Source organism: Teleopsis dalmanni, chromosome X (assembly GCF_002237135.1).
Source record: "Teleopsis dalmanni isolate 2A chromosome X, ASM223713v2, whole genome shotgun sequence".
In the NCBI taxonomy this organism is placed as follows: Eukaryota; Metazoa; Arthropoda; class Insecta; order Diptera; family Diopsidae; genus Teleopsis; species Teleopsis dalmanni.
Window position 1 is genome coordinate 64,366,432 of NC_051848.1, and position 12,146 is coordinate 64,378,577.

At 31.8% G+C, this 12,146-nt stretch overlaps 1 protein-coding gene across 1 annotated transcript; it reads right to left on the minus strand.

Moving 5' to 3' along the window:
- Positions 1–291: 291 nt before the first annotated feature.
- Positions 292–8,541, minus strand: LOC119687862 (DNA-directed RNA polymerase II subunit RPB2-like). The gene is made up of 8 exons (XM_038102387.1): positions 8,391–8,541; positions 5,152–5,378; positions 3,051–3,972; positions 2,750–2,988; positions 1,416–2,651; positions 1,039–1,360; positions 825–985; positions 292–770 (listed from the first exon to the last, which is right to left on the minus strand). The coding sequence occupies exons 1-8, from the start codon at positions 8,410–8,412 to the stop codon at positions 369–371; spliced, it is 3,531 nt and encodes a 1,176-aa protein (XP_037958315.1). The 5' UTR covers positions 8,413–8,541; the 3' UTR covers positions 292–368.
- Positions 8,542–12,146: the final 3,605 nt, after the last annotated feature.

The window sequence follows — 12,146 nt, forward strand, 5'->3', positions numbered from 1 at the left end:
TAAGGAAATTCCGACTGCCATGGGTTGATGATGTAGTTTAAATGCCATATGAAAAGGATATGAATGAAAGGCAATAAATGAAAGAAAAGACTAAAGAATATGGAAGCAGATAATTAAAACATTTAGGAGGGTGACAGGGAAATTTAAGCCAATGATATGAAAAGTAGTGGATTGAAGTTGTATGGCCGGCTTAGTTTTCCAACACCAAATATGCTGTTGTTATTTATTACAATCATAATGTTCGTAAAGTTTAAATACCAAAAGAATATTATTTTTATCATATGTATAACGTTTATTGATTGTTTCTTCAAATTAATACCAACTTTATATTATAATTAATTGCATAATGAAAAACTGAGTGAAAATATTTATGTTACTAAACGTGGTCCAATGTTCATTGCCATAAGTTCTTGAAATAGTAGTTTGGCCGCATAAGGTAAACGTATTTGAGAGACTTGAGACCTATTTCTACATACCCGACAATCAAAACTACTATTGCGTTGATTTGCAATTACCATTAAACCACAATATTTACATACGAATACTTTATACGGATCAGAAGCGGTATACAGTCGCTCATGCAGAAACTGCGCTGTGCCGTGTGAAATTTGGCAATCACGTTCCATTTCACCAAAACGTAAACCACCACCGCGTGCTCTACCATCCATTGGTTGCCGAACTAAAATTTGCACGGGTCCGCGAGAACGTGCATGAATTTTGTCTTCCACCATATGTTTAAGTCGCTGATAGTACGTTGGACCTAAGAACACCTGCAATAAAATTTCTTAATTCGATGCATAAATAAACAAGTGAATGCTACGTACATGCGCCATTATTTTTCGACCAGTGAAACCATTAAACATTACTTCGTTTCCACGTCCATTATACTTATACTCCATTAACAAATTTGAAATTTTTTCCACATTAACCGCATCATTAAAAGGCGTAGCATCTCCAAATTCCCCCTTCAATGACCCGAGTTTTCCTATAGAAAAGAAAAATGTTGTAATTTCAATATTTTCTTTTAATTTCGCAAACCTTGTAAACATTCGATTAAATGTCCAATTGTCATACGAGATGGAATAGCATGAGGATTTATGATAATATCGGGGGTAATCCCGTCCTTTGTAAAAGGCATATCTTCGTGCCGATATTGAATACCGCAAGTTCCTTTTTGGCCATGACGAGAAGCAAACTTGTCGCCAATTTGGGGAGAGCGAACAGAACGTATACGAATTTTACAAAACTTATATCCCTCATTGTTTAAGGTCAGTAGTACTTGATCAACATACCCAGTTTCTGTCTTTCGAAGAAATGTTGACGCATCACGTTTAGTAAAACGAGGTATTGTGTCACCAAACTAAAAATTAGTATTTATTTTATCTCTTTCATTATAGTTATTATTTTATGTTTACCTCTTTCTCAGTCGTTATTATTGTCATAGTTTTGCCTATAATTGCATCATCACCTGACACTCGAACATCAGTTCTAACAATGCCATCAATTTCTAATTTATCGTAGAAACCAGGTCGCATTGATTCACATGACCTTCTAAATGGTTTTTCAAAACGTTCTTCATGTTTGTGTAATACCCTATTTTCTGTGTCCTTGTAGGAACGGTAAAAGACAGAACGGAAGAAACCACGCTCTATAGCTGACGAGTTTAATATAACAGAATCTTCTTGATTATAGCCGGTGTAGCTTAAAATAGCTGTAATTGCATTAATACCAGCAGGAAGTTCACTAAATCTTAAATATTCCATTGCACGTGTTGTTACTAGCGGTTTCATTGGATAATAAAGTAAATGGGCTAATGTGTCCATGCGGACGTGATAATTGGTTATATAAACTCCCATAGCTTGTTTACCCATAGCACTTTGATAAGTATTACGAGGACTTTGATTGTGATCAGGAAAAGGAATTATTGATGCACAGACACCTAAAATCATAGCTGGATGGATTTCACAATGTGTATATGGAATAATAGATAAAACATTTTCAGCGCGTAAAAGATTACTTGGAAACATGGCTATCATTGTAGTTTCTTCTTCCAATGTATCGACATATTCTACAGCACCCGATGCTATCAATTTTTGCCAATTGTAATCATTATAAAAATTATTCTTCAACATATTTATGTGCCACTTTCTAATAAGCAGTTTGTTTTCTTGTACAACTAGAAGTGGCCGGCATATACGACCTGCTTCAGTATGTATTCGAATTTCACGGGAGACTGGTTCGAGAATAATTGATACCTCGCTCACAATAACATCCATTTTCCGCCGCAATTTACGTAATGTACATATAAGCTCATCTGGATCCCTATGTACTCCAACCCAGCAACCGTTAACAAATATCTTAGCAGTGTAAGTTAAAATTGATGACGAGATTTCTTCCAAATTTTCCATACCCCACTCCTCCAAAAACTCAAGTATTGGCGTTGGTTCTGAACCAACAGATATATATGCCATTAGTGCTAAATTTTTAACTAAACCAACCGCTGCACCTTCTGGAGTTTCTGCTGGACATAGTACACCCCAATGTGTGTTATGCAGCTGACGAGGTCTTGGTAATTTGCCATCGCGACCAATTGGTGCATTTACTCTACGTAAATGCGATAAGGTTGATGCATACGTTAGTCGATTCAATACCTACGGATATTTGAAATTACAATTGATTTTATATTCTTTGTTAAACAATAAAAATTATTGATCATTACACAAAGTGCACTACTTTAATTGTTACCAACCTGGGATACTCCAGCGCGTGACTGATGTGCTTTCTTTTGGTCACCCCAATTGCCAGTAGCCAGCGAATAACGTAGTCCATCTGTAATTATATTTGTCCTGATGGATAAATCGAACTGAAAACCTTTTCCACGGTTTAGAAATCTTTGTGCAAATGATCGAACTTCCTTAATTAAATTTCTAAACAATCCTCGAAATAGGAAAGACAATAACGGACCTGCAAGGTCTAAGCGTTTGTTCCCTAGAAATCAAGTAAAATTTATTTATTGTGCACAGAACTATATGGGCTTGCTTTTCTAATACCATAATGATCACGATCATCTGTTTCAGCTCTCCCTAGTGCAGCCATCATTAAACGGTGGACCATATAACCTAAAAAAAATGATTTCTGCGTTCCACAGTATTCGGAAATGCCAACATGTGGCAACATTTCCCTTGTCACGATGTCTTTTGCATAAGACACGCGTTTTTCTATAGTTACACCTGCTGAAGCGCCGCGGGACCCAATGAATCCAAGAGCAGTTGTTTGATCTGGTATTACATAAGCATCACTTAAGGATGCTTTTATCATTTCTATCACTTCTATGTCTTCGAAATCATAAATCATACGCTCAAGTATATCACGATCGTCTATAACACCCAACGCTCGAAAAACTATCACTATAGGAATTTCCTGTTTTATGTATGGAAGCACGGCTATAATTCGTCGGCCTACACTTTCTTTTAAAACACATCTTGCATTGCGGTTCAACATATTGACATATAAAGTTGATGTAGGTCTGAGGGTGTGTTCTAAACAGGAACGAATTTCACATTTAAAGCAGTATTTGCCGTCTTTAAGAGCGAACACATATATTGTGTTTGTAGCCATTTTTTCTTGTGCAATTATTACTTTCTCGGAACCGTTAATTATGAAATATCCACCTGGATCTAGTGGACATTCATTTAATTCTTGTAAATCTCGATCTGACATGTGTGACAACAAACAGTACGATGAACGCAACATAACTGGAATTTTTCCTAAAAATGCTTTTTTATGTTTTTTGAGGCAAGGAATATCGTCGGGGTATTCTCTTGTTTCTAACACATCAACATATATTGGCGCTGAGTAAGTTAAGTTCCGCAAGCGAGCTTCATTAGGCATAAGCGGTCCAGGTGAACCATCTTTTTCCCAATGAGTTGGCTTAGATATATATATTTGGCCGAATTTGATTGAGAACTTTGGCTATAAAAAAAATTTGAGTAATGAAAATGCACAGTATAAAGTGAAAAATATTCTATAGAGACTTTACAAATATTTTACATATACTTTACAGATACTTTACAGATATTCTACAGACACTTAACAAATACTCTACAAATACTATGCATATACTTTACAGACGCTCTTTACAGGTACTTTACAGATACTCTACAAATACTCTGCAGATATTTTACACATATTTTACAGATACTCTACAACTACTTTACATATACTTTATAGATACACTACAAATACTCTACCGGTACTCTAAAGATATTCTACAGAGACTCTACCGACATTCTATCTACAAATTGAAGAGTATCTACCTAAAAATAGAAGAGTATCTGTAAGCAAAAATGTTGCTATTATCCTAATGTTTGTGAATACCGAAACTTGGTTATTCGGTTTTAATTTTGCATTCAGTAATGCAAGAGTAAAATATTTTTTAAAAAAGAGGATATATACCATATATTAATATTAGATCCAATAAGGGAAGAAAAAATATATAAAGGGAAAAATGCTATTATTATTGATGTTATGATGAAAATGTAAAATTTGATTACTTAGTATCAGTTTTGTATCAAATAACAAATTGTGCTTAAAATTGAGAATCTATATAAATTAATATTAGATCCAATTGATTCATAAATGGGACCTACAAGAATATGTAAGAATAGCTTTTCTAGTTAATGTGCATGACATTGAATTGGAACTTGTCCATCTTTTTAACTAAATTTTTTTAGGAATGAAGCTATTATTTGCATTATATATAATATTTTGTAAGCAAAGAGAGTTAGTATATATTATTCCATGATAGAAAGGGTTTGAATAATCTCAAACGACATGACTATATGGTGCCATATGGTATAAAGTGATCAAAATATTTCTTACAGTGAAATAAAAATTTTATCAAAATATTATTTTGCGTATTATAGTGAATAGTGATAAACTAGTAAAAATCCATAAGGTCGAATCAATATCATGTGTACTATTCATGAAATAAGATATTAATGCCTTTATAAAAATTGCTGAATTGGAATGGCCAAAGTAAAATCAGTACTTATGCTGTAAATTATTTTTAAGAGAATTCATCGAATGCTTTTGTTTTTGGATTAATTAGCCAAAAAAAACTTTCTCCATTGATGTTTCGAAAATTATTACCATTGGGTCTGTAAAAAAATTTTCATGTTGTGCTTCCGGTTGAATTTCAATTGAAGGTGATTGTTCTACAATTTGTTGCACAGATGTTTGAATAAATTCATCGAAACTATCCAACTGTTGACGTACCAGGCCTTTCTCATCAAAGTAGGCATTAATGACAACCCAACATACTTCTTGCCACACTTCATTCGTCAGGTGTACGTTCATTTCATCATCACACAGATCCTCTGCAAAAATAATTACAAATTTAAAATTATTTATAATATAGTAATACCTTAATAGATATATAATGAGAAGTTTTTGTTTTGTTTTTAAACATATTTAAACAGATGTCGAACACTAAGCAGATGTGTTAGATATCTGCAGATGTACCTTCTGCTCAAAAAGTACTCGAATTTTGTAAATAAATTTAAATTTTAGCCACAAATTTAAATTTTATTCCAAATTTATTTTATCTCCTTCAAAATACGTTCCTTCTGAAGTGATACACATATGTCAACGCCTTAATAATCATCACACCTAAATTTTTTCAAAAATTAGTGTACCTACTGCTCAAAAAGTATCCGGATTTTGTTGTTTGTTAACTATTCCTCAAGTAATAGACCTTTTTCAAACAATTTATTTTTGTTATATTATCAAAAAAACATATGGTACAAATTTGAGCGCCATCTGTCAATTAGTTTGTTTACAGCAACTGTTAATGTGAGACTACCTCAAGTGCATTTACCGATTTTTACTATGGAAAATTCTTGTTGTACGCGATTTTTTGACCAAACACGGCTGTCAACACCACTGTCATCGCTCAGGCACCATATTCGCCAGATCTGGATCCGTGCGACTTTTTCCTGTTCCCAAAACTCAAATTGCCCCTTCGTCGTTTTGAGTCGATTGAATCAGTAAAAGAGAATTCGACGAAGGAACTAAAAGCCATACCTGCACAGGCCTACGTAAAGTGTATGGAAGATTGGGTTAAGCGTTGGCATATGTGTATCGCTTCAGAAGGAACGTATTTTGAAGGAGATAAAATAAATTTGCAATAAAATTTAAATTTGTCGCTAAAATTTAAATTTATTTACAAAATTCGAGTACTTTTTGAGCAGAAGGTACACTGTAACTTATAATATTATAAATATATATATTAATTAAATATAAAACATTAAGTTTTATTCGTCAATCCTTTAGATAGATCATAATATCGTTACCACTGGCTTATAGTTTATGGAATACAATTTCAAATTTTAATGTCAAAAGATTTTTTTATCTGAAAGTGATGAACATCGAGAAAAAATATTGTACTTTTGCATAATATATATACATATATAGGTATAGTATATATACTTCACTCAATATATAGTAAAGAAGTATATAATTATATAACTTTGGATAAGTTAGAATAGTATAATATTCAATATAAAGGAGATCTGAAGAATGTTGCTTTATATGAAGTCATTAACAGCATAGGACTGTCTAAATTTAAAACTCTTGTTTCCCAAGTGAATGTTTCTAACGTTTCTGATAAAGTTTTAGGACTGTTGATACGAGTAGGACAACAATTTCATATGGCAAACTAACGCACATTGGTCACAGTAAATAAACCAATGTTGGTTTCAGGAATGAAATATTTTTCAGACGTTGTTGAAAATAAAAAATTCCAATCAGTTTCCAAACAACTTTCAATAGATACGCGACCCTATGGATCGTATATATTTCATCTTTAAATATGACTACGTAAAAATTCAACACAGTTTTACCTCATTTGTTTATGGTATATTAGAAGCGGAAACAAGTTGTGTTTTGACATATTCAAGCGTGAAAAGGATTTCTGTGTGCGACATGCTTTCCTAAAAATGGATGAATAATGACTCTATTAAAGGTCATCCTAAGAAAAGCTGAGTCTATGACCTACGGAATATGAATGAGTAAGCTCTTGGTTACTAGCGGGAGCACAGGAAAAAATCCTACAATCCTTACAAGTGAAAATTGTCAATCGATTCCAAACATAAACAACTAGAGGAGTTTCTTTTTTGCTTCTCCCATAAATATTCTGAACAAAAATAGCTATAAACTGAACATGTATAACCATATAAATATAATAGTAACAAAACGTGTCCCTGCCTCCATTACTATTTTGTAGAGACTAATCATTAGACATTGAAAAAATTTACAATATTTGTGCTTAATAGTTATGGCATTTGTGTAATATAACATACACTATTAACTATAACATATATGGACTGAATATGGACTTAGCTTACTGATCCATTGGTTTTAAAAGAAAATGCTTTGTTTTTGCCATACCTATTTCTTCAATAAAAAGTGAAGTTTATTTGTAGCGCTCAATTTAATTATTAAAATTAGAGAAAAAAGTATTAAATTCTTTTTGTCGCTCTTGGTTGAAATATGTGAGAGAAAGCTGTTATGTGCAGACAAAAGCTTTTTAAAAGCTATGATTATACCTACTTTGGAAATAGCTTTAAAGAGAGGGAAATAATAGCGATTTTCAACTTATGTGTGAGTTTATGATAATATAATTCGATATATAAATATAAAATTCGATTGCATACAATAATTATTTACTGAAACTCGACATACTTGTTCGGGGTTATTAAATTTGTGATACATATTTTGTATATTTTATTTTGGCAAATACTTATATCTGGTGTTACAAAATTAAATGAGAAGAGAGGAAGAGCCATGTTATACAGAAAGTTATTTTCAAATTATAAACGAAATTGTCGTTCTTTCACTGTAAATTATTTTTAACAGTTTCAGAGAGCAATTTCGATTAAGCTTTTGTAACAGTGACTAGGCATTTTGTGTTTTTGGTCAAGAGATAGAGCTTTCCTCACTGTGAGTGAGCTACTACTGTGTGTGTGTGAATTTAATATATATATATATTACTTTACTTGAAGTTATATTTGATTCTAAAGTACTATACATATTGTGTAATAGACTACCAAAAAAAATTTGATGAGGCTCAAAAAACACGGCTTCTGTTGTGATTAGATTCACTTTATTCTACAAGTAAAATAATGCGACGGATAATATTTCTGAGTCAGTTAAATAAATTATAAAGCATATATGTATTATTATATAGTATTTTCTGACTAAAATACGTTTGCTCATTTAATATATAAAACATTTTGAAGTAAAAATTTTGAGAATAGAAACGACAGAAGACGACCTCCCTTCGATTTTGTAAACATATTTTTAGGTAAATTCAAAATTCTATAACTTACCGCAAACAGAATCGTCAGACATTTTAAATAAGTAAAATTTTTATAAACAAAAAGGAAAAAACACTTTTATAAAATTTCTTATTACAAAAGAAACTTGCACTTCCGCTCGGTTCAACCTATTTTCTAACTCTAATTTCTGTCACAATGACTTTTAGAAAAATATCGTCAAATGTCAAAGTAGTTGGTATTTGATGAGTACTCGATTAAATGGGTTTACATTAGTTAATACTAATTATCATTTTATTATAAAATCTGTTTCAATTAGTTATTATTTGTACGGAAGCGTTTGAGTTGAAAATAAATTGTTATGTGGAAAAAGGAAAAAATTAATTTTAGCTGTTAAATTCGGTTTATTTGATATTCGAAAAATGAAATTGAATAAATCCGTCAACTTTATAAATCCGGATCAGTCAAACTTATACTTAATGGTCTATCCATTTATTGGATATCAACAGTAAGATAAAAGTTATTAGTGGTGGGTTGTTTCAAAAGCCTGAAATGATGCGATCGTAAGAACTTTGAACTCATGATGTGTTCATTATTTGTGACTTAATAAAAACTATTTGATCTTATTCTGATTGCTTAACTCTAACTTCTCAATTGACAGTAAGGTTAATAAAGTATTATCTATAGTTGCAGTCACAACTACAACTAGAAGCTGATTCAAGAACCAGTTAGGTATATGTTAATGAATTCCTTAATTTGATTGATATGGGGCTTTTAAATCTGTCATGGGGTGCTGAGTGTTTGATTAGTAGTATTTCATATATTGCTAGCTAGATAAAAGTTTGCGGAAAACACTAAGTTGCTGTACTTATGCCAATTGGTTTTCCTAGGCAAGAAAGAAAAAATTTTAACTAGATTTGATACAACTTAATGTTTACATGTTATTTTAGTTTATGGACTGTTGTATATATGGCAGTTGTATTCAGTAGCGTCAGCTTTTTGGCAAGGTGTTCACAATTTGATCAAAATGGAATTCCAACTATAACGTATTCCCCCTACTCCTGAATTTTGTCCTTTCCACAAGCAAATAGCGTACAAGACCAACAAAACAATTTATTTAAATGTTCGCAGCCTATGATCCACTGGTTTTTATAGTAAATAGCTGTAGGAAAACGGTGACTTACCACACATTTCGACATTTTTACATCAGGTATCAAATTCTTCATATCTGGAGTTGGTCTATTCATTTTATGAATTAAAATCTTTTTTCAGAAGATCGTTTAAAAAAAGATATAAAAAGATTTGAATCAAATCTTTAATCACACATTAATCCATTTCTAAATATTATTTTTCACTTCAAATTTCTTTAATTTTTTTCTTTACTTTTACCATTTGCTAGTGTAAGAGCAAATAAGAGTTTTTAGTGTAAGAGTTTCTTACTCTACATAAGAGTAATAAACTCTTATGCATTCTTTTACTCTTTTACTTTGTATTTACTATGCGCGGTTCAGTTTTTTTACTGAACCATTTCCTCATATAAACCGTGCCTTTGATTGTATTTACACGCTTTGTATGAACTTGGGGTTCAGTTAAGGCGACTAAACCTCTAGTCAAATGTAAAGCGATTTTCGCTCAGTCATTTCTTTTCTCTTTTGTATTTACTTTGCATAACATTGGAGGTTCACTTTTTTTATTGAACCGCTTGCACGCATTAATTTAAGAGTTATGATTATTTTACGTACATATTTTGCGGGGCTTGTTTTCTCTTTTATTTTAATATTTGTTTGTATGTTTTGTGTTTATTCAATATTGAGCATAGTCCCAATGTGAATGTTGTTTCATTTGCATGCTTTGTAATCAGCGCGGTGCAGTTTTTATTCTGAACCTTAGTATATTTTAAGAGGAATGTGTTTTCTCTTTTATTAATAATAAGTAATGTTGGGTGTAATTACATATGTATGTATGATTTTGTTTGTATTGTACGTTTTGTTTCTGGTTGTATTGATTTTGATGAATTTTCGTATGTTGTCGGATAAGTTGATTTTGTAAGGAAGTGAATTAGTCAAGCCAATCATATATGTAAATTTATTGCATCAAAATTAGGTTTAGTTTTGCAGTGTGAATAGAAAGTTAGTCATGATATCTGTATAAGCTGTAATTGATTCTCCCACCACTATAAGAAAATCGAAAATTGATCGAAAATACCTTTTAGTTTAAATACCTTTTTAGTTTATTAAATTTGGACGAAAATAAAACGTATCAAAAAATATCTGGCATTAACTGAAATCAATATTAAATATATAATGAAACTAGAGGATAACTCTATAATACAATTTAAACTACAAATGTTGGTTTAATTTTCCCTGATACTTATCTTCTATTCTTTGCAATTGTTTCAATAGAGCACTTCTACTTTGGTGTTTTGGTTTTGAAATTTCGCGTATTTCCGAAAAACAGTTTAATTGAAGTATTCTTAAGTAAAGCTTTTGATGCCATGTTATCAGATCTAATCTTTTTCGAAAGTTTTGCTTAGTGCTTTGCGTATTATATCTATATTTCTCAGAAACTTCGCTTGCAATTAACGCACTCCTTCTGTCCAATTCGAGTATAAAGTACCGGGATATAGTAGTAAACAATTTGTTCTCTAAGTCCCTTAAATTTTTCGCAAAATCCCTAACCGGAAAATCTTTAAAAAAAAGTGTTAACGCGTTTGAAGGTAAATTACTTTCTTCTGCGGATGAAGATATATGTAGTAATACACTTATTACAGAGGGTGTGAATATAGTCTTCATATCTCTGTAGTAATTTGCATAGTGATTATTAGTTGTTGCATATTCGTGCAGTTTCTTACTCAGTGTGTTATTTTCCATTTGTTTGTTTTTTATTTGATTGTGCAAAATCTTTTGTTTGCTCAATAATTGAATATGCTCAGTGGTTATATTGCTCGTTTTAGATTCTCTTGGAATATCTTCTTCCATTACGGCATTACTTTTTCTATTAAGGCAAACATTTTGTGGTTGAGACTTGGATTTCAGTTTTGAAATAGGTTCTTTTCTTGGTGTACACTGCATTTGCTCAAAAAAGTTAGCTTCTCGTAAAACTTCTACCAGGTCACGTCTGCAGTTTTCAATATTGGTGAATGGCAGCGCCAAATGATCGAGCTCTTGAAGCTGCATTTGTAGAAGTTCGCAGAGATTATTTCTTGCAAACTTGGTGTCCTTCGTACTTTTTGCTCTGTTAAAAGTAAAAAGCCACTTGCAGCAAATTTCGAATTCATATTGGTTTTCTCGTTGCAAAATTAAAGGGCGCAATGTTTTTACCTGATCATCATAGATTTCGTCTAAACAGTTAGCGCCGACTTCATGTTGAAAGTCTGTAATTTCACAATTGCAATAGATGCATTTTTTCACATTTTTTGAGTATTTGCTGAACATCATAATATAATATTCTTAATATACTAAAAAAAAAACACTTTTTTAAAAGTTTTATATATTAAGTCATGGCTTCTGTGACTAATTTTTGAAATGGAAACTTACTTCAATAGACAATTATTATTTGTGCTACACTTGCACCATTTACCGTTTATTGAGTAATTTTTTTTCAGTAGATAAACTAAAAGATTCATATGTATTCTCGTAATGGATCTATGTATAGGGTGATTTTTTTTTAACTGTATGAGAATGAGCGATGCCAATAACTATGATTGGACTGCTGAGAATGTCAAACTGTGTAGCCGCAGAACAGCGCAGAGCTCATTTCTGATTAAATGGTGCCAAAATTGCCGTATATGGAGTGAAGCCGTTAATAATC

Excerpts from the sequence above, each read along its gene's own strand:
- LOC119687862 (XM_038102387.1), bottom strand. The coding sequence starts at position 8,412 with ATGTCTGACGATTCTGTTTGCG. Across the intron at positions 3,973-5,151 it reads ATTTTTTTACAGACCCAATG|CCAAAGTTCTCAATCAAATT; the intron begins GTAATAATTTTC and ends TTTTTTTTATAG. Across the intron at positions 1,361-1,415 it reads TAATAACGACTGAGAAAGAG|TTTGGTGACACAATACCTCG; the intron begins GTAAACATAAAA and ends ACTAATTTTTAG.